The sequence below is a fragment of the Astyanax mexicanus genome, chromosome 20 (genome assembly GCF_023375975.1).
Source record: "Astyanax mexicanus isolate ESR-SI-001 chromosome 20, AstMex3_surface, whole genome shotgun sequence".
Lineage (NCBI taxonomy): Eukaryota > Metazoa > Chordata > Actinopteri > Characiformes > Acestrorhamphidae > Astyanax > Astyanax mexicanus.
In genome coordinates, this window is record NC_064427.1 from 20,318,977 (window position 1) to 20,339,892 (window position 20,916).

Here is a 20,916-nt window from a genome sequence, read left to right on the forward strand (position 1 = left end):
ACAAAAATCATCAATGGAAATCAAATTTATTAACCAATGGAGGCCTGGATTTGGAGCCACACACAAAATTAAAGTGAAAAAAAAACACACTACAGGCTGATCCAACTTTAATGTAATGTCCTTAAAACAAGTCAAAATGAGGCTCAGTATTGTGTGTGGCCTCCACGTGCCTGTATGACCTCCCTACAACGCCTGGGCATGCTCCTGATGAGGTGGCGGATGGTCTCCTGAGGGATCTCCTCCCAGACCTGGACTAAAGCATCCGCCAACTCCTGGACAGTCTGTGGTGCAACGTGACGTTGGTGGATGGAGCGAGACATGATGTCCCAGATGTGCTCAATCGGATTCAGGTCTGGGGAACGGGCGGGCCAGTCCATAGCTTCAATGCCTTCATCTTGCAGGAACTGCTGACACACTCCAGCCACATGAGGTCTAGCATTGTCCTGCATTAGGAGGAACCCAGGGCCAACCGCACCAGCATATGGTCTCACAAGGGGTCTGAGGATCTCATCTCGGTACCTAATGGCAGTCAGGCTACCTCTGGTGAGCACATGGAGGGCTGTGCGGCCCTCCAAAGAAATGCCACCCCACACCATTACTGACCCACTGCTAAACCGGTCATGCTGAAGGATGTTGCAGGCAGCAGACCGCTCTCCACGGCGTCTCCAGACTCTGTCACGTCTGTCATGTGCTCAGTGTGAACCTGCTTTCATCTGTGAAGAGCACAAGGCGCCAGTGGCGAATTTGCCAATCCTGGTGTTCTCTGGCAAATGCCAAGCGTCCTGCACGGTGTTGGGCTGTGAGCACAACCCCCATCTGTGGACGTCGGGCCCTCATACCATCCTCATGGAGTCGGTTTCTAACCGTTTGTGCAGACACATGCACATTTGTGGCCTGCTGGAGGTCATTTTGCAGGGCTCTGGCAGTGCTCCTCCTGTTCCTTCTTGCACAAAGGCGGAGGTAGCGGTCCTGCTGCTGGGTTGTTGCCCTCCTACGGCCTCCTCCACGTCTCCTGGTGTACTGGCCTGTCCCCTGGTAGCGCTTCCAGCCTCTGGACACTACGCTGACAGACACAGCAAACCTTCTTGCCACAGCTCGCATTGATGTGCCATCCTGGATGAGCTGCACTACCTGAGCCACTTGTGTGGGTTGTAGAGTCCGTCTCATGCTACCACGAGTGTGAAAGCACCACCAACATTCAAAACTGACCAAAACATCAGCCAGACAGCATAGGTTCTGAGACGTGGTCTGTGGTCCCCACCTGCAGAACCACTCCTTTATTGAGTGTGTCTTGCTAATTGCCAATAATTTCCACCTGTTGTCTATTCCATTTGCACAACAGCAGGTGAAATTGATTGTCAATCAGTGTTGCTTCCTAAGTGGACAGTTTAATTTCACAGAAGTTTGATTTACTTGGAGTTATATTGTGTTATTTGAGTGTTACCTTTATTTTTTTGAGCAGTGTATATATATATATAGGTCACAGTATGATGTTACTTAATGGTTGCAATGTGGTTTAGTTGTTGCTATGGTATCTGTGGTTCCTAAGGTGTTTCAATGGGTATCTGTGGTTAATGCTAGTGTTGCTAGGTGGTTGCTGAGGTGTAGCTATGGTGTCTGCACCCTTTGCTATGGTGTTGCTGGGTGGTTGCTATGGTGTTGCTATGGTATCTGTGGTGGTTGATATGGTGTTGCTTAGCGGTTCTATAGTATGGTATGATGTTACTAAATGGTTGCAATGTGGTTGTTAAGTTGATGCTGGGTGATTGGTGTGGTATCCCAGGTGATTGCTAAGGTGTTGCGGTGGTATCCATTGTGGTAGCTATAGCATTGGTAACGTGTTGCCAGGTGGCTGCTAAGGTGTTTTTATGATATTTGTGGTAATTGCTAATGGTATCCCAGGTAGTTGCTAAGGTGTAGCTATGGTATATGCACCTGTTGCTATGGTGTTGCTGGGTGGTTGCTAAGGTATCTGTGATGGTTTTTATGGTGATACTTAGTGGTTGCTAGTTAGTTTTACGGTGTTGCTAAGTGGTTGCTTAAAATTTAAAGTTTTTATGAAACCTGTGTTTACGATCTGATAAAAAATCTGTATACAACCACGACTCGCACATCAGACCAAACAATCTGGAGTTGAAACTGTGTTTTTTACACAGAGAAGGAAGTAACAACGATAATAGTAATAATAATCTTAACCATAATAATAACTGATTTCTATTCAAAAGGGGCGACACTGTGGCAAAAAAGTGAATTTTCATATTTTTTGTCCAAAAAATGACCGAGTTTGTTTTTTTAGAGTGTAATATTTTATTGCTGTCAGTTTTAATCATAATTCACTGAATATTAATGGATCAATCGTAAGTGTGTCACCGGCTAAAGTGCATCACACAGTGTTCATACAGTCCACATTAATTAAGCATCATGGCACATTGTTCTCACATACAAACGATTAAACATAGAAACAAACATCACGTAAAATCACTCTTCAGTTCAGTTTAGACACAATAATGCTGCTGGAAATGATCGGAATAATGTGAAATTCTGTAAAAACTGTATAATTAGCATTATAATTATTACTCTTATGTTAAAAGGACAGAGTCTCCTGTTTTAAGTCCAGTTTAAGTGCTTGGACGGAAGCGCAATAGCGCCCCCTAGTGTTAATACATGCATTATGAAACCTATGCATCTACCTGTGGTGACAGGTGAGGTCAGGTAAAGTTTTTTTTTTTATATATATATGTATACATATATATATATATATTCGGCACAGTCAGGAATCATGGTTGGAATATGGTTGCATGCTTCATACACAGAAACAATACGATAAAAAACTTTTACTATATTTATATTATTATCATAAATCAAATAACTGATGTTTTCAACCACATTCACCCATAATTCCTAATTCCACTGCAGTGTAACTATCAGTCTCCAGACAATACAGTCACCTGAAGATAAAGGCTGGTTATAAAAATAGGGCTGGCCCGAATAATCGGAGTAATCAGAATAATCGAAATGATCAGAACAATCTGAATTATCCGAATAATATAAATGATCAGAATAATGTGAATAATCAGAACTTTCGGAATAATAAAATCGATCAGAATAATTGGAATAATCAAAATAATCTAAATGAACCGAATAATCGGAATGATCTAAATGATCAGAATAATCTGAACAATCAGAATAAACAGAATAATCTAATTAATCAGAACAATCGGAATAATCTAAATGATCAGAATAATAAGAATAAACAGAATAATATAATTGATCAGAACAATCGGAACAATCTAAATTATCAGAATAATCTAAATAACCAGAATAATCAGAATAAGTGAAACGATTAGAATAATTAGAACAATCAGAATAATTTAAATGATCAGAATCATCGGAATAATCTAAAGGATCAGAATAATCAGAATAAACGGAATAATCTAAATGGTCAAAACAATCGGAATAATCTAAATGGTCATTATAATTTGAATAATTAAAATAATCAAAATAATTGTGTTGTTTGTAAACTATGTTGGTATTTGTTTCCGTTTTAATAAATGTAAATTAAAGGCATTTAGATCCCTAACAGCTACTGTTAATACATTTGGTACATAGAACATATTTAAAAAGAATGATTTAATTGAATTTAGTTCATTTTAATTTATTATTTTAAATCATACAAAATTTTGTTGTAATAATTAAATAATAAGACGAAATGCTTTGTGCTGATTTCAGTTAATTCGGTCCTTCACTTGTATAACTATTAGTAAATAGCTGCCACTTAGTGGATACACTTTTTTTATGGATAATAAATAATAATAAAAAGCTTCAATCAATAATTATTAGTGTAATAATAAGAAATAATATTTCAAAACTGTAGTTTTGAATGTAAACCACAAAAATAGTTATTTTTTTAATATATTGGACATTTAATTAACAATAAATCATAGGTAAAAAATCGAAGCAAAATCTTAATCAGACGTCCGTTTTAATATTTTGTCAGAATTTTATAATGAATGGACCAATCTTTTTACACTGATTTCTTTTGTAGTTCAGAAATTCTGTCAATCAACAGTACTTACAACGGAATGTCAAGTAATAATGAATTGACACTAGTTTAGACAAAATTAAGCATTAATACATTTTAAAATAATGTCTCAATTCTTTCAATTAATTAACAGTATTTACATAACGTTACAACATCAATGCTTAATATTGTATAAACTAGTGTCCTTAATCAATTAGCTGAGACTTATTTTAACTATTTAATAGTGTTTTTTCTGTTAATTAATGTTTGTAGTTTACCTGTAAAATTGCCATGTTTTTTTTTTTGCATGGCAGCAACTAAATGATTAAAGCCTAGCTAGTTTAGTCTAATGCAGCGTTTCTCAACCTTTTTTCTATCACGACACCCTTTAAATATATGCGAGATGTCACGGCACCCCAGTTTACCGGGGGGGGGGGGGTGCTGGCGCAGTAATTCAGGTGAGAACGGGGGGGGGGGGGGGGGGGGGGGGGGCTGGGGCGTCACAGCTGCGCAGTAATACACCGCCTCTGTGGGTCGCATCCTTCAGAGTATGCTGCCTGTGAATTGGGACACACCCCGACACGAGCTGACTCTGGAAAGGAAATATGCACGTGAGGCGCAATATTTTGACGGCACCCCCGATGAAGCCAGACGGCACCCCAGGGTGCCGCGGCACCCTGGTTGAGAAACACTGGTCTAATGCATCATAAATCATTATCATTTTAAATCATAGAAATAATTTATTTTATTTTATTTATTGCACAATAAGTTGAAATGCTTGGTGCTGATTTCAGTTCATTCGCGCCATCACTGGAAAAACTATTAATACATAGCTGCCCCCTAGTTTATAAACTTATTTATTATGATTGCACTGTTGATCAGAATTAAATATTTAAGTTTAAATATTAATTATTAGTGTTAATATTATAATATCATTTGCATATTGAATATAAAATTCATAAATTCTCTTTTCAGGCCAGCCCTACACAATATACACTTAGACAAATGTCTCCCTTTCACAGTTTCTAGCAGCAGTAACTGAAAATCATTTACACATATTTTTGTACACAATGCACTAATAAATGATTAGTTTTCCCTTTTTTCCATAAACATCATGATTGGTGATGATTATATTACGTTTATAAAGTTGAGGTAAGTTATAATGATACTTAACTAACCTTTGCTATTAAATTAATGCTAGTGATTTTACGATAAAGGCTCAGTGAACACTCCTTATCAGTACACTCGCCATCGATTAAAACAATCAATCAATCAATCATTCAAAATATCTCAGACCTCCCACCGCAAAGGCCAGAACTTCACTTATTATTAAACTAAAACACTAAAGTCCCTCAGTTTCTGTGCTATTAGGACGCTTTTACACCTATCTTGTTTTGAAAGATGAGTCAGGCTATCATTACCCTTTAAACAACAATAAAAGAGGGAAAAAAAGGGGTGTTGTGCTGAAATCTGTCTTCTCTTGGTGATATGCAAGAGCGTACAGTTACAGTAGATACAGAATCACCAGCACTGTAATCTGTTGTACCCATACTGCTCTGTAATTAATCTACAGTTACAGTAGATACAGAATCACCAGCACCGTAATCTGTTGTACCCATACTGCTCTGTAATTAATCTACAGTTACAGTAGATACAGAATCACCAGCACTGTAATCTGTTGTAATCTGTAATACTGCTGATGCGTGACAAGGAAAGACAGATTTCAGCGCAACACCTCTACTTTTTCTTCTTCTGTTGTTGTTTAATGGGTGATGATAGCCTGCCTCAACTTACTGTAATTGGTTTTCACACTGTGGATGAACCGGCCATACCAAACAAGGTAGCTATGAAAGCTACAGGGGTCGGACAATGAAACTGAAACACTTGGTTTTAGACCACAATAATTTATTGTGGTGACGGACAGTTCTGGTGGAAACAGGAGAGTTGAGGTGCACATTGAATTCTGTCGTGATTTGGGCAGCTGTTGTTTTATGTCGTTTGGATACAATCCGGGTTAGCACCCGAACATCCCTTTCAGACAGCTTCCTCTTACAGCGTCCACAGTTAATCCTGTTGGATGTGGTTGGTCCTTTTTGGTGGTATGCTGACATTACCCTGGATACAGTGGCTCTTGATGCATCACAAAGACTTGCTGTCTTGGTCACAGATGCGCCAACAAGACGTGCACCAACAATTTGTCCTCTTTTGAACTCTGCTACGTCACCCATAATGTTGTGTGCATTGCAATATTTTGAGCAGAACTGTGCTCTTACCCTGCTAATTGAACCTTCACACTCTGCTCTTACTGGTGCAATGTGCAATTAATGAAGATTGGCCACCAGACTGCTTTAAATTAGCCATGAAACCTCCCACGCTAAAATGACAGATGTTTCAGTTTCATTGTCCAACCCCTGTAAGTTAGATCCTTAGAGTTACGTGATCTTAATGCTTCATCTGGAGGACGGAGCCTGGAAAACTTCACAGCACAATCTTCTGCAGTTTATGATGAGGTCACGGTGTCAGTTTTCTTCACAGGTGGCCACGCTGATGATGCTGTGCTGATGATGCTGTGCTGATGATGCTGTGCTGATGATGCTGTGCTGATGATGATGACGTGCTGATATGCTAATATTAGTAATATTCAGACGAGGGCCTTTGTCAGAAGCTGGTAGTGAAGTAAGCAGATGTGCTGAACAGGTGTGGAGTGTGTGATCAGGATCAGGTAGTGTTAGTAAAATATGTAACAGGAAGTGTAGTAGAAATGATAAATCCCTTTTAGTCCGTTGAACAGGGGGCGCTGTTCCCGGCGCCGGAGCGAGTCTGGGTCTACCTCGGCTGAAGATCCGGGTAGAATATTCCGTGGATCACTCCCTCGATGACCATGTTTGAAAATGTGTCTTAAAACAAGAGAAAAACAGGTGGATGAGTGTGAAAATACTGATTTAAAGTACCAGATTGACCTTTTCTCATTCAGTTTTCAAAGTTTTCTTTCTTTTTATGATTTTTTTACATTGTAAATTTAATATTGGAGACTTTATTAAAGCTATACAGGAACACATGCATAATTAGTCTGTAAACAAACCAGAATATGTTTGAATTACACTTTAGATTCTTCTAAATAAGTATCACATTTATCTTTGAGGACAGATCTGCACACTCTTGGTGATATTTTAATCTCAGTGTCTTCATGAGAGAGAGTCTCCTGGAATAGTTTTCTCTAGCATCTTGAAGGAAGGAGTTCCTGGAGGTGCTGAACAATAGCTGCTGCTTTTCCTTCACAATAAACAGCCATAGATAAAAGCATTAGCTGTGTCTACTGTCCAAAGAATTTGATTGCATTCAGCATAAGTGAAAAGAACGTTTGAGTCGTGCTGTCCTGTGACTTTTGGCATGTCAGTCAGTCAGTGTATGTGTAAGTATATACCATTGGTGGCAGGAAGCAGATAGGGGTCCCTCTGGAAGAGCAGCGCTGGCTGATGTGTCAGTTTACTGAGAGAGAGAAAGAGAGAGAGAAATAGAGAGAAACAGAGACAGAGAGAGAGAGAAAAATAGAGAAAGGGAGAGGAAGAGAACAGAACAGTGTGACTCATTAGGTTCTTCTCTTTTTCAACCCCGTGACACACACACACACACACACACACACACACAGACACAGACACAGACACAGACACAGACACAGAGCTGAGTGTGCAGTTCTTCATCATACAGGAGTGTCCTCTCTGGAAGTGAACGCCCAGTTTAGTCATTTCCACACACCTGTTCACTAAAATCTCACTTTCTAACTCTATGCATGTATACATACAGCTCTGGGGAAAAAAAAATAAAAGACCACCTATCTCTGATCTCTGATTTTATCAAATTGAAAACCTCTGGAATATAATCAAGAGGAAGATGGATGATAAGAATCCATCAAACCAAACTGAACTGCTTGAATTTTTGCACCAGTAGTAAAGGCATAAAGTTAGTGTGTAAGACTGGTGGAGGAGAACATGATGCCAAAATGCACGACAACTGTGATTAAAAACCAGGGTTATTCCACCAAATATTGATTTCTGAACTCTTAAAACTTTATGAATATGAACTTGTTTTCTTTGCATTATTTGAGGTCTGAAAGCTCTGCATCTTTTTTGTTATTTCAGCCATTTCTCCTTTTCTGCAAATAAATGCTCTAAATGATAATATTTTTATTTGAAATTTGGGAGAAATGCTGTCTGTAGTTTATAAAATAAAACAGCAATGTTCATTTTACTCAAACATAAACCTATAAATAGCAAAATCAGAGAAACTGATTCAGAAACTGAAATGCTCTCCTAATTTTTTCCAGAGCTGTGATAGTAATAGTAATAGAGATCTATGCCACTCAAAATGACTACTTTTAATGGTTCAACACAAATTTGTGTTTTTATTTTGTGCAGGAGAAAGAAGAAACAAATGAAGAACTTGTTTTAATATATTTAAGCAGCATTACAGAAGCTGCTCCTGCACTATGTATCTTTGGTGGAACTGCATGGTTTCCCTATTAAAAGTAATTTTAGTGTAAAGTCTTGTAATATGTAATCTACAACCTCACTCCTTTTTTCACTCTTTTCTGGATCTCTCAGCTTGTCCAAAAAGGCACGTGTTCAGGTGTCCATGAGAGAGCGCTCAAAGAAGAGTGATTTGTATTTATTGAGTAAAAGTGAATTACACTAGCCCAGGAGAAAAAAATACTAATTCTTATATAATTCTGTTTTAATGCTTTAATTTTTAGCTTTTATGAGTTATTATATTATATATAGCAATATTTAAAAATAAAAGCTTTATTATACAATTCTATTCACACACAATGCAGTATTTGTGTTTTTTTGCAATTCTTTATGGCGCGATAGTGGGAAACGTGTGGAGAGGAGAAACCCAGTGACCTTGGGAGGCGTGTGAACAGCGGTGAGGAACATGTGGGAGGAGAAATCAGAGATTTGGAATTGGGATGGAATGAGGGAGGGAGGGATACAGAGGGAGTTCTGTATGGGAAGCAATTAATTTAAATTATGAAAATATGATAAAGCAGTGAGTGCTTCACGGAGGTCATTCCAGCTGAAGGCCAGAGAAGATCCTACACACTGCTGATATACAGAATACTCTGGCCTTTACTCAGGGACGATTTAACCCTGTCATTCTGGGCTGAGGGCCAATAAAGATAAAACATATGCAGAAACAATTAATATTACTAATAAAACGTAAATATAAGCCAATATTCAAAATAATTTAAAAGACTACAATGACTAAAAAATGAAATGTTATAAAAGGCACAAAGACAGAGTGTCACTGACATAAAGCACCAAAAGCTAAATAAAGCACAAATAGCACCCCCTTGTGGAGACTTTTCAGCCTGCTAAACATGTGAATATGAGTTTGTAGGTGAGTGGGTATTTTTATGAAACTGTATTTTTAAACTCCTCCAAAAAAGAAAGAATATAAAGTGAGTGTCACCAAAACATGCAATCTCATATTTTGCTGTTTTTCACTTTTTTCACATAACAAAAATCGGATTATTGTTCTTTTTATAATATAAACAAATCATGTTGTATGTATGATAAATGATGGGCAGACTTTAAAAGATGGTTTATTTTTCATATTATTTCCTATGGTTACCATTTAACTGTACTAAATGTTCACAAATTATCAGCAAATAAGGAGTTTTAAATAAAAGCTTGTCATTTTTTATTTATCAACATTTACCATAAGGTGAATCTGATATTTCACAATGAACTAGCTAATAGAAATGCTTCAAAATGACTTATGACACTCTTTTAAATGAGCTGTTTTGAATATAAAGGATTTTTACACTACATGAACTTCTAAAGTTCTAACTGGCTTAATTTAATGTATAATAAATTATTAGTTATTTCAATTTTAAAACATGCTACATACATATATTTTAAATTGAATTCATCAATTGATCATTTGCGCCATGGCTGATTTTCCCTATTATTTTTACAGTATGATAACATCACGATCAAAAACATAAATAACAAAAACAAAAACACATAAATCCATAGAGATACTGCGTTATTATTGCAAACAATAACATTTACTGTATTTACTTCTCAATGTTTGCTTGTAGTTTATGTGTTTGTATGTTTGTGTTTATTTTTGTTGTATTATTTTTATTAGTTTTTTTGTTAATTCAAACAAAACTCTTTACGTTACTCTTTATGAAAAAAAAAAACATGCATGATACTTCTTAATATATGTATACATTTTATACATTTATTATATTAGACATTATATTATGTTATTATATACAATTAAGTAATAAATGATTAAAAACTATAATTCTATTCTTGGGGAAAAAAGGTTTTGTAATATCGCAAACAATATCATCTCAAAAGTATCACAGGAATATTGAGATATCGCCCACCCCTACAGAGGACGTACCTTGATTCCTCTGATTCAGTCTCGAACGATCTGAAAGCAAAATAATAATAGCACATTCAGCATCAGATAAAGACTCAAACACTGAACTCAAATTCAGGACAGAGCAGCGGTCAGTCTTCTATATGGTCCTTCCTTAAATCCTAAATTACACACAGCAGCAGTAGCAGCAGCTCTTACCCGCAGCTCTCCGTCTTTGGCAGCGATGGGAAGTGGCGGATGTTGAGGAAATCCAGGAATATTTTTGGAAGGATCTCGTTTTCCATGATTATAGTCTACAGAAAAAACAACACAGAGCTGAAAGGTCATCCGGGAGCAGAGGATCAGTTTATAGTGTGTGAGTTACAGTGATAATGCAGGCAGAGGGACGGGACTGGAGGCTGGAGATAATAAACGAGGGTAATGTGTACGAGATCTTTCAGAGCAGGTGATAATTTAGCACCAGCTTTAACCGTTTTAAAGGATAATGACTGTCGTTTTATAGGCAAGGAGGAGCTGATCTTGGAACTGCAGTAGGCCTAAGAAATCGTCCCAAAATAATATCACATTTTTTTAGGGCATTTTTCCAAAAATCTCATTGACGACAAAGGTGGGCAATATGTTCCTAACATAATATCAGAATATTTCAGGGTATTTTCTAAATAACAATATTATTAGCAATAGGGGAGAGCAATATGATTCTAAAATAATATTAAGATATGCAATAATGATATCACTGGTGATATGGGTGGGCGATTTGATCCTAAAATATTATTGTGATAATTTAGGCATATTTGTGATACCGATGTTAATGGTAATATGGGTGGGTGATATGTTCCTAAAGTAATATCATGATAGTTTAGGGTAGTTTTGTGATACCACTATAACTGGTAATATGGGTGGGCGATATGGCTCAAAAATAATATTGTGATATTTTGGAGTATATTTGCGATATAAATATTATTGGTTGTGTGGGTGAGTGATATGGTCCTAACATAATATCACAATATTTCAGTGCATTTTTGCAATAATGATATCACTGGTGATATGGCTGGGCGATTTGGTCCTAAAATAATATTGTGATATTTTAGGGTATATTTGAAATAATAATATTATTAGCAATAGGGGGAGCAATCTGGTCCTAAAATAATATTACGATATTTCAGGGCATTTTTGCAATAACAATATCACTGGTGAAATGGATGGGCGATTTGGGCTTAAAATAATATCACAATAATTTAGGGTATATTTGCAATACCTATATATTTGGCAATATGGGTGGGCGATATGGCCCTAAAATAATATCACAATATTTCAGGGTATTTTTGCGTTATCGATATTATTGCCGATGGGAGTAAGCGATATGTTCCTAAAATAATATCACAATATTTTAGCAATTTTTTTTTTAGCATTTTTGCAATAACGATATCACTGGTGATATGGGTGGGCAATATGTTCATATAATAATATTGATATAATTAATAATTATATCATAGACGACAGAGGTGAGCAATTTAGTGTCAAAATAATATCACAATATATCAGGCTTTTTTTTGGCAATATTAGTGCATATTATACAATATGACATCCCCCTACTAGTGATTACCGGTATGTGTCTCACGATACAGTATTATCATGCTATGTTTCCCATGATAATGGTTATATCCCAATACTGTGATTCTATTCGACATATCATAAGACAATTCTCTACGACACTTTATGACATCTGTGTTAATGAAGAGGATAAAATACTGATATTTGATATTTTGTCCCTCCCCTAATATAAATGAGCCTGGTATTTGGAGAACTGATATTTGAGAACCCCAGGCCTAAAAAATGTAATTTAACCGTGACATTAAAAATCCAACAATAATTGAAATCATCACATTTCGTCACATATTTTTCATACGTATGGAGGCCGTACCTGTAGGTAAAGCTCTAGGCCATGCCTCCTCTGCTCCAGAACTTTTGGGACCCAGTTCCTCACGTGTTTTGATGGAATCTCAGGAGGTTTGATGATCTTCTTAAGCTGCAGGGAAACAAAATAAACAAGGTTTATTCATCTAGGTTTCCTGAACTAAACTGGTGCCAATGGCCAATCACCATTAAAATGAACACACAGAAACTACAAAACTACAATTCAATCCTCTGAAGTTTAATACACACAACTTTATATGGGCTTTACAAAAATGTTGTTAGTTAGTTTGAAAGTGGTACATTTTGTGTTTCATTTTAGTTCAGTTTGTCTCCCTATTCTCTAATACATTAGTGAGAAACTAAGTCATTATTTTGAGATGTCATCTCATTATTATGAGTTACTAGGTTAATATTCTGAGATACTAAGTCAGCAAAAAACTTCAGATATAATGAGATATCATCTCAAAAAAAGACAGTACCTCAACATATTGACTTAGTATCTTAAAATAACCACTAGTACCTCAACATATTGACTTAGTATCTTAAAATAACCACTAGTACCTCAACATATTGACTTAGTATCTTAAAATAACCAATAGTACCTCAACATATTGACTTAGTATCTTAAAATAACCAATAGTACCTCAACATATTGACTTAGTATCTTAAAATAACCACTAGTACCTCAACATATTGACTTAGTATCTTAAAATAACCACTAGTACCTCAACATATTGACTTAGTATCTTAAAATAACCAATAGTACCTCAACATATTGACTTAGTATCTTAAAATAACCAATAGTACCTCAACATATTGACTTAGTATCTTAAAATAACCACTAGTACCTTAACATATTGACTTAGTATCTTAAAATAACCAATAGTACCTCAACATATTGACTTAGTATCTTAAAATAACCACTAGTACCTTAACATATTGACTTAGTATCTTAAAATAACCAATAGTACCTCAACATATTGACGTAGTATCTTAAAATAACCAATAGTACCTCAACATATTGACTTAGTATCTTAAAATAACCAATAGTACCTCAACATATTGACTTAGTATCTTAAAATAACCACTAGTACCTTAACATATTGATTTAATATCTCAAAATAACCACTAGAACCTCAACATATTGATTTAATATCTCAAAATAACCACTAGTACCTCAACATATTGACTTAGTATCTCAAAATAACCAATAGTACCTCAACATATTGACTTAATAACTCAAAATAACCACTAGTACCTCAACATATTGATTTAATATCTCAAAATAACCACTAGAACCTCAACATATTGATTTAATATCTCAAAATAACCACTAGTACCTCAACATATTGACTTAGTATCTCAAAATAACCAATAGTACCTCAACATATTGACTTAGTATCTTAAAATAACCAATAGTACCTCAACATATTGACTTAATAACTCAAAATAACCACTAGTACCTCAACATATTGATTTAATATCTCAAAATAACCACTAGAACCTCAACATATTGATTTAATATCTCAAAATAACCACTAGTACCTCAACATATTGACTTAGTATCTCAAAATAACCAATAGTACCTCAACATATTGACTTAGTATCTTAAAATAACCACTAGTACCTCAACATATTGACTTAATATCTCAAAATAACCGCTAGTACCTCAATATATTGATTTAATATCTCAAAATAACCACTAGTACCTCAACATATTGACTTAGTATCTTAAAATAACCACTAGTACCTCAACATATTGACTTAGTGTCTCAAAATAACCACTAGTACCTCAACATATTGACTTAGTATCTCAAAATAACCACTAGTACCTCAACATATTGATTCAGTATCTTAAAATAACCAATAGTACCTCAACATATTGATTTATCTCAAAATAATGATTAGTACTCCAACAAACTGACTTAGCATCTCAGAATATTGACTAAATGTCTCAAACTAATGATAGTACCTCAACATATTGACTTATTTTTTCAGAATAATGAGTTAATGTGTGGTTCCAGTGTAGTTCATTGTTTCATGTTTATGTTGTGATAGTTTAGAGCTGTATTAGTGTATTAGTGATAAGGCAGCAGTACTGCAGAGCCTGCAGAGAGAGAGATAAGACATTTAACCCCCAGTTCAACCACAATGTAACCACATTCTAGCCCCAGTATAACCCACAGTTTAACCACAATTTAACCGCCAAACTCACCATTTTATGCAGAGCATGAAATTCACTGTAGCGCTTCTCCACCATGTGCTGCCTGCCACTCATCAGAACCTCAATCTTAAACACCTGATAACACAGAATTACACACAAATAAACATTATAAAATACTGCAGACCAAACCACACTCCCAATCATCCAAAATAAACACAGTATTACATAATAAATACGTTTAAATTCATTATTTATATCGGAGGTGTGTGTATAGAGAAGTAATCTCTGGTTTAAAGCCTCACACTGCTGATTAAGATATAAAACCAGTGTAATTATAGTGATTATATCCCCCGGCTGGGTGTAGGGGAGCTGAGCGCTGAGCGCAGCCGCAGGCTAAGCGCTGGAGCCGGGCAGACCCTCACCGTGTAGCCGCGCTCCGCCGCGGTGTCCTCCGAGCGGAACGACGGGATGGACACGGAGATCTGGTGCATCTCTGAAGCTCGGAGGAGATGATTCCTGAATCGTTGGTCCTGCCGGCTCGGTGCCAGCCCTGTGCCAGCCCTGTGCCAGCTCTGTGCCAGCCCGTAAACTCCAGCCCGCTGCCAAACAGCTGAGAGTTCAGCAGGACTCGCTCAGTTCCTGCGGCTCTGAATCCGCCGCTCCGCCACACTGACACCTACCGCTCCGGAGACCGAGTCATCTGATTCAACCAGGCCCCCAGCTTTTCCCTTCCAAAACGTGCCACAGGAAGTGTGCTGCTGAGGAATGAGAGGACCATTAGAGCAAAGCTATCCATTCACTTCCATTCATTTCGGGGTGTCTTTGAACCAATAATAAATGTATTTCCAAGCCGTTTTCGATTATGACACGACCCGTGTTCTTTTCTACAAAGAACGGATTTTCTGCAATTTGATCCATAAGATTAATAATCTGTTCATGGCTTTAGAAAATAACATTTTTATACAACTATGCTAACGATGACGTAAAAAGACAGCGACCCAAAATACCGTGCTGTAATGTTTGGAGAAGTTGCTCCTCTAATTTAAAAGTACAGAGCTGATTGAATTAGAGCAGGGTCAAAGTAACCTCTTATTATGCAAATATAATACTACTACTAACAGTTATAATACATTGTAGATAGTAAGATAGTAGTAAATAGAAATAAGATAGACTATGAGAATTATAATGTATAGATATAACTGTAATTTATATTACACATTTATTATTCTTATTACTGAGTTACTAAATGCTTGTTATATAGACAAACTATGAATATTCTTCAGTTAATCCGTGGACTAATATTGGATATCAGTAATTCTAGTTTTTATCTGCTGTTTATTGAATAAAAGCCTCATTCTGGGACGGAATTGAGCTTTTCTCACTGTGGAGTGAATAGTTCTGTGCATCTCCTATAAACAGTACAGCTGTTTGCACGGCACGCGGAAGATTCGCGTCATGCTGGCGCCTGCGCAATCTCTCACTTTCCCGGTTAACGCCCCACAAGAAGCCGATCAGGAAGTGACACGATTGGCCTCACCTGGCTCCGTTGAAATCAGCGGGATGGCTTGGTCCAGTTAATATACAGTTGTGGTCAAAAGTTTACATACACTTGTAAAAAAACATAATGTTATGGCTGTCTTGAGTTTTCAATAAGTTCTACAACTCTTATTTTTCTGTGATAGAGTGATCGGAACACATACATGTTTGTCACAAAAAACAGTCATAAAATTTGGTTCTTTCATAAATTTATTATGGGTCTGCTGAAAATGTCACCAAATCTGCTGGGTCAAAAATATACATACAGCAACATTAGTATTTGGTTACATGTCCCTTGGCCATTTTCACGGCAACTAGGCGCTTTTGGTAGCCATCCACAAGCTCCTGGCAAGCTTCAGGTCGAATGTTTGACCACTCTTCTTGACAGAATTGGTGCAGTTCAGCTAAATGTGATGGTTTTCTTGCATGAACCCGTTTCTTTAGCACTGTCCACATGTTCTCAATGGGGTTTAAGTCAGGACTTTGGGAAGGCCATTCTAAAACCTTAATTCTAGCCTGGTTTAGCCATTCCTTTACCACTTTTGATGTGTGTTTTGGGTCATTGTCTTGTTGGAACACCCAACTGCGCCCAAGACCCAACCTTCGGGCTGATGGTTTTAAGTTTTCCTGCAGAATTTGGAGGTAATCCTCCTTCTTCATTATCCCATTTACTTTCTGCAAAGAACCAGTTCTACTGGCAGCAAAACATCCCCAGAGCATAATACTACCACCACCATGCTTGACAGTAGGCATGGTGTTCCTGGGATTAAAGGCCTCACCTTTTCTCCTCCAAACATATTGCTGGGTGTTGTGGCCAAACAGCTCAATTTTTGTTTCGTCTGACCAGAGAACTTTCCTCCAGAAGGTTTTATCTTTGTCCATGTGATCAGCAGCAAACTTCAGCCGAGTCTTAAGGTGCCTTTTCTGGAGCAAGGGCTTCTTTCTTGCACGGCAGCCTCTCAGTCCATGGCGATGTAAAACACGCTTGACTGTGGAGACTGACACCTGTGTTCCATCAGCTTCCAAATCCTTGCAGACCTGCTTCTTGGTGATTCTTGGTTGACTCTTGACCATCCTGACCAATCTCCTCTCGGCAGCATGTGATAGCTTGCGTTTTCTTCCTGATCGTGGCAGTGACACAACTGTTCCATGCACTTTATACTTGCGTATAATTGTCTGCACAGTTGCTCTTGGGACCTGTAGCTGCTTTGAAATGGCTCCAAGTGACTTCCCTGACTTGTTCAAGTCAATAATTCGCTTTTTCAGATCCACACTGAGTTCCTTTGACTTTCCCATTGTAGCTTTTGTAGCTGAGTCTAATCACTGGGTCAAATGAGCCCTATTTAAATGGGCTCATGAGAAGTCAACAGCTGTAGTCAATCAGAATCACTTACAAGAAGTGAAGAGGCCATGACATGAAGCTAATTTGATTGACACAACTCGCTACATCACCAAAATTGACAAATTTTGTTGCTGTATGTATATTTTTGACCCAGCAGATTTGGTGACATTTTCAGCAGACCCATAATAAATTTATGAAAGAACCAAATTTTATGACTGTTTTTTGTGACAAACATGTATGTGTTCCGATCACTCTATTACAGAAAAATAAGAGTTGTAGAACTTATTGAAAACTCAAGACAGCCATAACATTATGTTTTTTTACAAGTGTATGTAAACTTTTGACCACAACTGTATACTGTCAATGGATTCATACGGTGGCCGAGAAAGCTCAACGCAGTGCAAATTGAAAAGCGCTGCAAAAGCACAAAACACATCCATCAAAATTACAACACAGGCGCAGCAAATAGAAAAACGCGCTGCAACTAGAAAAACGCGCTGCAAATAGAAAAACGCGCTGCAAATAGAACCACAACACAACGGAAGTGAGTCACAACACAACGGAATTTTCCCGGGGGACCTTAAAAGATACTGTACCAGCTAAGCTGCGTCTTCAGTAACGTCTCAGACTTCACTATGTGTACAAAGGACAATAAGTGTCAAACAAGGCGTTTTGTGAAGCAGAACTTTTAATAATATGCACACAACCGTGGTAATCACAGGTAATAAACATAACTTTTCAGAAGCTTGTTTGCCACTTATTGTCCTTTGTATACAGCTGGTACAGCATCTTTTAAGGTCCCCCGGGAAAATTCCGTTGTGTTCTGACTCACTTCCGTTGTGTTGTGGTTCTATTTGCAGCGCGTTTTTCTATTTGCAGCGCGTTTTTCTATTTGCAGCGCGTTTTTCTATTTGCAGCGCGTTTTTCTTTTTGCAGCGCGTTTTTCTATTTGCTGCGCCTGTGTTGTAATTTTGATGGATGTGTTTTGTGCTTTTGCAGCGCTTTTCAATTTGCACTGCGCTGGCTTTCTCGGCCACCGTAGATTCAACCGTCTTAACCGATTCAACTGTCTCAACCGATCCAAATGACTCAACCGATTCAGATGACTCAACCAATTAAATTGTCTCAACCGATTCAGCTGATTCAACCGATTCAGTTGATTTAACCGATTCAGCTGAGCCACTGAACTAAACCGACTCTTTGAGCCGATCAGTGTTCTCTCCTATACATAAATGAGTTTAATTAAATTCTGGCCTTTATTTGAAAAAATAACTAAATTTCTCTCAAGCTTCAGTTGTTAAAAAATATATAATAACAATAATAAAAAAATATTATATATAATATAGAATATATAAATATTATATAATATTTCATTATTGTATAAAAATATAAATATATATATATATATTATTGTTATTATTATTATTATAAATGTAATATTTCTATAATGTACATTGTGATACTATATCATTGTTAAGATACTGAGTCGATATCGTGAGGTAGTTAGTAATTATTGTCAGACAATATTTAATTCTTTTAAGATACTAAATTATAATTGAGATAGTAAGTCGTTACTGTAAGATACTAAGTCAGCAAAAATTATCTTCAAATAATTACATAGCATCTGAGAATAATGGGATACTGTTTGAAAATAAATGACTTAGCATCTAAAACAATGTCTTATCTTAAAATAATGATTAGTATAACTTATTCCCTCAAAACAGTAAGATAACACATCAGTGACTTATCAAACAATGAGATAGTATCTAAAAATAATGATTTAGTATTCTACAATAATAAGATATTCTAGTCAGCAGATGAGTGTCACATCCTGGTCTCGTCTCGTGTCTCTGTGTGTCTTCCCCACGTGACCTATGCTCCCCTGTGTCTCCCTCAGTACCTTTCCACCACTTGTCTCATTTGTAGCTCCGCCCCTTCCCCAGGTGTTTCCAATTATAGTGTGTTTCCTGTTTCTTTAAATAGCCCTCCTCTGCCACTTTGTCTCCGTCGGTCTTTGCACCTTCCCCTGTTGTTTTGTCTCTCTGTGTTTCTCTGCGTTTCATAGCCCTAGTTCTTGCTCCGTGTTTATTTCTTGTTTAGTTTTCTAGTTTCTTGTTTCTTCCTCGTTTCCCCAGTTCCCTGCTTAGTGTTTAGTTCCTTTCTGCTTAGTTTATTTATTATTGTCCAGCCTAGTTTTTCCCTGTCTAGTATTAGCTTCTTGTTTGTTTTCCCTTGTAAATATATATCCCTGCCCTGTTTAGTTTTGTTTATCTTCTTGATTATTCTTGGTAGTTTCTAGTTTCTTTGTGTTCTTACCTCGTTTGTTTCTTTGTTTATTTACTCCCTGTTTGTTTATCATTAGTACTTCTTGTTTTGCTTAGTTTATGTTCTCTAGTCTTACTGGTTTGTTTTGGTTATTGGTTATTTGTTTATCTAGTGTCATTTATTTGGTTCACTCCCTTGTTCCTTGTATATATCTCCCTGTTCCGTATTTAAGTGTTTACTTGTTTCTTGTTTCTTTGTTACTTGTTATTTATTTATTAAATTATTATTTATTGATTTCACCCTACCTGCACTTGTGTCCGCTTTCCTCGTCACCCTGCCTGGGTATTCCTGACAATGAGGGAGATGTGAGTACTTTCAAATAATGAGTTTTGTGCTTCTGTTGCAGTTAAGCATGAAATAGCTTGTTCATTTAGCATCTGCTAAAAGCTGCTAAATTGTATTTGGGAATACTGGGGGTGAACGGAAGTGGGATATTTTACTACATCCCAAGTCCATTTTACATTAAAATTCTCCTGTGGGCAAATACTGAGAATGTGGGTATTGAGCGCGCCAGTCTATTGCAGGGTACCAAACTTACCGTATTTTTCGGACTATAAGGCGCACCGTATTATAAGACGCACTATCAAAGAACGCCTATTTTCTGCTATTTTTCCATACATAGGGCGCATCGCATTATAAGGTGCGTTAAGTGACACTAGAAAGGGTGCCTATATCAAAGTGAACAGGAGTGGCGCCATGTTTCCCTTCCCCCACCGGGGGTGGTCGCTTGCCGGTGGAGCGTCTCGGTATACAAAATATAGCTCTTTCAAAGTCAAACGAGTGCTGGATATTAATCTACACAGATTCCTCTCCTGAAAACTGTTTATTTGGGTGAGTAACGTGCTTCAGTTTATTTACAGTAAGCTTAGATTTCCAGATGTCCACTAAGGCTTGCTGCACCAGCGTTAGCATAGCTATCCGCTAGCACGCTAGCTAGTCACCTAAACTAGTAAAGTTAACCCAAACTTAAACGACAGCGTTACACTGAGTAATCCTGCGTGTTCTGGTAAGACAGTGAGATATTAGCTAGCGATTCGTCCCCCGTAGCTTGTTTTAACACGGTAAACAAGCAGATTACAGGCTGATAAAACTCACCTCTGAGAGAGTTAGCGCTTAGCATCTAGCTAATGCTAGCCAGGCAAAGCAGCACAGACTTACAGGCCGATAACTCACCTCTGAACGGTGAACGCTTAGCGATTAGCATCTAACTCTAATAAT

The 20,916-nt window shown here is 37.2% G+C and overlaps 1 protein-coding gene across 1 annotated transcript; it reads right to left on the reverse strand.

Moving 5' to 3' along the window:
- Positions 1-4,715: 4,715 nt before the first annotated feature.
- Positions 4,716-15,202, reverse strand: snx24 (sorting nexin 24). The gene is made up of 7 exons (XM_007228804.4): positions 14,918-15,202; positions 14,547-14,630; positions 12,339-12,443; positions 10,616-10,710; positions 10,439-10,468; positions 7,446-7,510; positions 4,716-6,918 (listed from the first exon to the last, which is right to left on the reverse strand). The coding sequence occupies exons 1-7, from the start codon at positions 14,984-14,986 to the stop codon at positions 6,848-6,850; spliced, it is 519 nt and encodes a 172-aa protein (XP_007228866.2). The 5' UTR covers positions 14,987-15,202; the 3' UTR covers positions 4,716-6,847.
- Between the last annotated feature and the right edge of the window lie 5,714 nt (positions 15,203-20,916).

Excerpts from the sequence above, each read along its gene's own strand:
- snx24 (XM_007228804.4), bottom strand. The coding sequence starts at position 14,986 with ATGCACCAGATCTCCGTGTCCATCCCGTCGTTCCGCTCGGAGGACACC. Across the intron at positions 14,631-14,917 it reads CGGCGGAGCGCGGCTACACG|GTGTTTAAGATTGAGGTTCT; the intron begins GTGAGGGTCTGC and ends CTGTGTTATCAG. Across the intron at positions 12,444-14,546 it reads TTCATGCTCTGCATAAAATG|CTTAAGAAGATCATCAAACC; the intron begins GTGAGTTTGGCG and ends GTTTCCCTGCAG.